Here is a 2,309-nt window from a genome sequence, read left to right as displayed (position 1 = left end):
GAGCCTGTTCTGTGATCTGGGCCTCTCAGTGTGATTTCTGATGAGGCAGCTGGCCAGACTGCTCTCTCTGCTGGTGGTTTTCTCAGCTCACCAGGGGTGACCTTCTCCTCAAACTGTGGGGCTTGACTGTAATTCCAGGCCACAGGGATACTCTGATCCTGGCACTAATTAATGCTTTTCAAAAGTTGTTCTCCATGTAGTAAGTGATAAACAGCGCTTCCATGTGCAATAATGAATGTCTGAGAATTCTTGAAAACAAGAACAAGGAAAATCCGCCTCAGAAGGAGGCTGCCCTGGAGAGAGTCTGTAAGTAGTGCGGCTCGCTGGACCCAACAAGCCATGTCTGCTGCAGTCTTGGGGCATGCTGGATGAAACATGGTCACATTTTGTTTTAACAGCCCATTTCCCTTTGCTGAGGTTCTTGGATGGCCGCTTCCACACCTCAGGGGAGACACCGGCGGGCTCACTGAACATTTCAGATGGGGAAAGAAACGACCCTCTGTGCTTGTTCATTCTGAGTCAATCAAGTGATTTATTTTCTAAAAGTATAAAAACACATATAAAAAGGGACTCACTTTAAGCTAGAATACACAGAGACCATGGGAACAAAACAGTGAGGTGGGTAAGGCCAGTGTTGAACAAGTACTGTTCCCAAACCCTGAGGATACTTAACCAGGGCTCTGCCCCAGACTCTTCAAAAGATGATTTCTAAATTACACATGGATATAGAGTAAATTTTATTAAACGCAGATCATAAAAGTAAGGCTTGTGCTTCTCCAGGTTTATAAAATATAACTTCCAGGGGTCTGAAGAAAATAATCTATGTCAGTCCCAGGGAACTTTTCTCCCCAAGAGTCGATTGGTCACTTTCTGTGAGGAAAAGAAAGGGAGGAAGGTAGTTAGGTATTCTCTCATCATAGGCAGAAAGCTACATTCTTACTTCACACATCACTGAAGAGAACAGCACGGTTCCAACGAAATCCTGTTTATTGTCCTCAGCTATAGAAACTATAGCAAGTATAAGAAAATGCTTCCAGAAATGTTTAGGAAAGAGATCAATACCTGCTGTAAACACACAAGCCAACAAGACACTGGTCTTGTGGTGCGGGCACACCAGTGGGCCTTGCAAGGCTTGGGGCCTCCCCATGTGCCAGGCCTCCAGAAGCTGGTTCTCCAATCCCACACCAATCTGGTACCAACTGGTCTTTCAATTTCTGAGTTTCAGAGTCCAGGTTGCAGTAGGGGGTTGGGAAGGAAACAAGAATAAGGCTGGTTTGGACAGACACGGACTTTCTGGTACAATAGCTCGTCAGGTATCTCTGAATTGGCAGTGACACCCATGCAGTCTGAGCCTTTTGAATCGGAAGCACCACTGCCAACTCTCATGTCACACTTTTCCAGTTTATTCTGAAAGTTCTAGAGGTATATGATGATGTACCCCTAAAGAGGCATAAAACTACCATTTGGGAGTCTAGAATAAAACCCCACAATTCTGGTGGATTGAGACAGTTCCACTATGACATTTAAAAGGGCGACTAAGTGTGAAATTTGGTTTCATTCCACAAGTAGGCATAGCATGAGGGCTGAGGGGGTCTGAGAGAAAAACACTGCTTTCTAGTGGCGGGGCTAAAGCAGATTTGAAATTTGCTCACAGGAGCTTACAAGCCGAAATTCACGTCCTAAATTTGGTCAATTCTGAGTGCATGTTCCAACAGGTCAGATGTGTTCTCTTGATTGCTTTTTCACCTGAGAAATCTGACCAACCTGAATCTCCGATTGACTGACCTTTTTATAGAGCTGGGCTCGCAACCGGTACGACTTATAATCTGACCTCCTCTTCTCTTCTTCTTTCCTTTTCTGAACTTCTGGGAGCTGCTCATACAACCTGAGAAATAGCACCAGTGGACAGACAGAAAGCATGAGGTTATAAGCAGCACTCAAGGTGAAGACTCCCTGCCACACTGTGTCACCTCACAAGGCAGCCATCCTCTCCCCTAGACCCACACAGGGTGCCCCGGTTCATGTCAGCATGAGATCCTGGGGCACAAAGATCCCTGGCCCAGGGAGCTATGCTCTAGAAGGGGAGACAAATACATGAAAATACAGTAACTGCTAATAGTAGTTACTTCTGGGAAAGGAAGAGACTAGAGAGGCTAGAGGTGAGCTGCTTCTCATTCTACAGGCAACAATGTATTGTTCCAACATAGATAAGGAACATGTACTAACTGCAGTTGTATATTTTAAATACAAAGGAAAAACACCTGCCCCCCCAAAAACCTGACCCAACTCACTGCTATCAAGTTGATTTT

At 45.2% G+C, this 2,309-nt stretch overlaps 1 protein-coding gene across 1 annotated transcript in view; it reads right to left on the bottom strand.

Moving 5' to 3' along the window:
• Nucleotides 1–825: 825 nt before the first annotated feature.
• Nucleotides 826–2,309, bottom strand: part of ALMS1 (Alstrom syndrome 1) — a 205,660-nt gene continuing 204,176 nt past the window's right edge. Inside the window, exons 24-25 of the mRNA XM_006877698.1 lie at nt 1,786–1,885; nt 826–870 (exon numbers count right to left, since the gene is read on the bottom strand). Coding sequence (XP_006877760.1) covers nt 826–870; nt 1,786–1,885 — 145 coding nt within the window. The remainder of the gene's footprint in view (nt 871–1,785; nt 1,886–2,309) is intronic.

This window comes from Chrysochloris asiatica, unplaced genomic scaffold, assembly GCF_000296735.1.
Source record: "Chrysochloris asiatica unplaced genomic scaffold, ChrAsi1.0 scaffold00557, whole genome shotgun sequence".
In the NCBI taxonomy this organism is placed as follows: Eukaryota; Metazoa; Chordata; class Mammalia; order Afrosoricida; family Chrysochloridae; genus Chrysochloris; species Chrysochloris asiatica.
The sequence above is the reverse complement of the archived record's forward strand: the minus strand, read 5'-3'. Positions and strand labels throughout refer to the sequence as shown.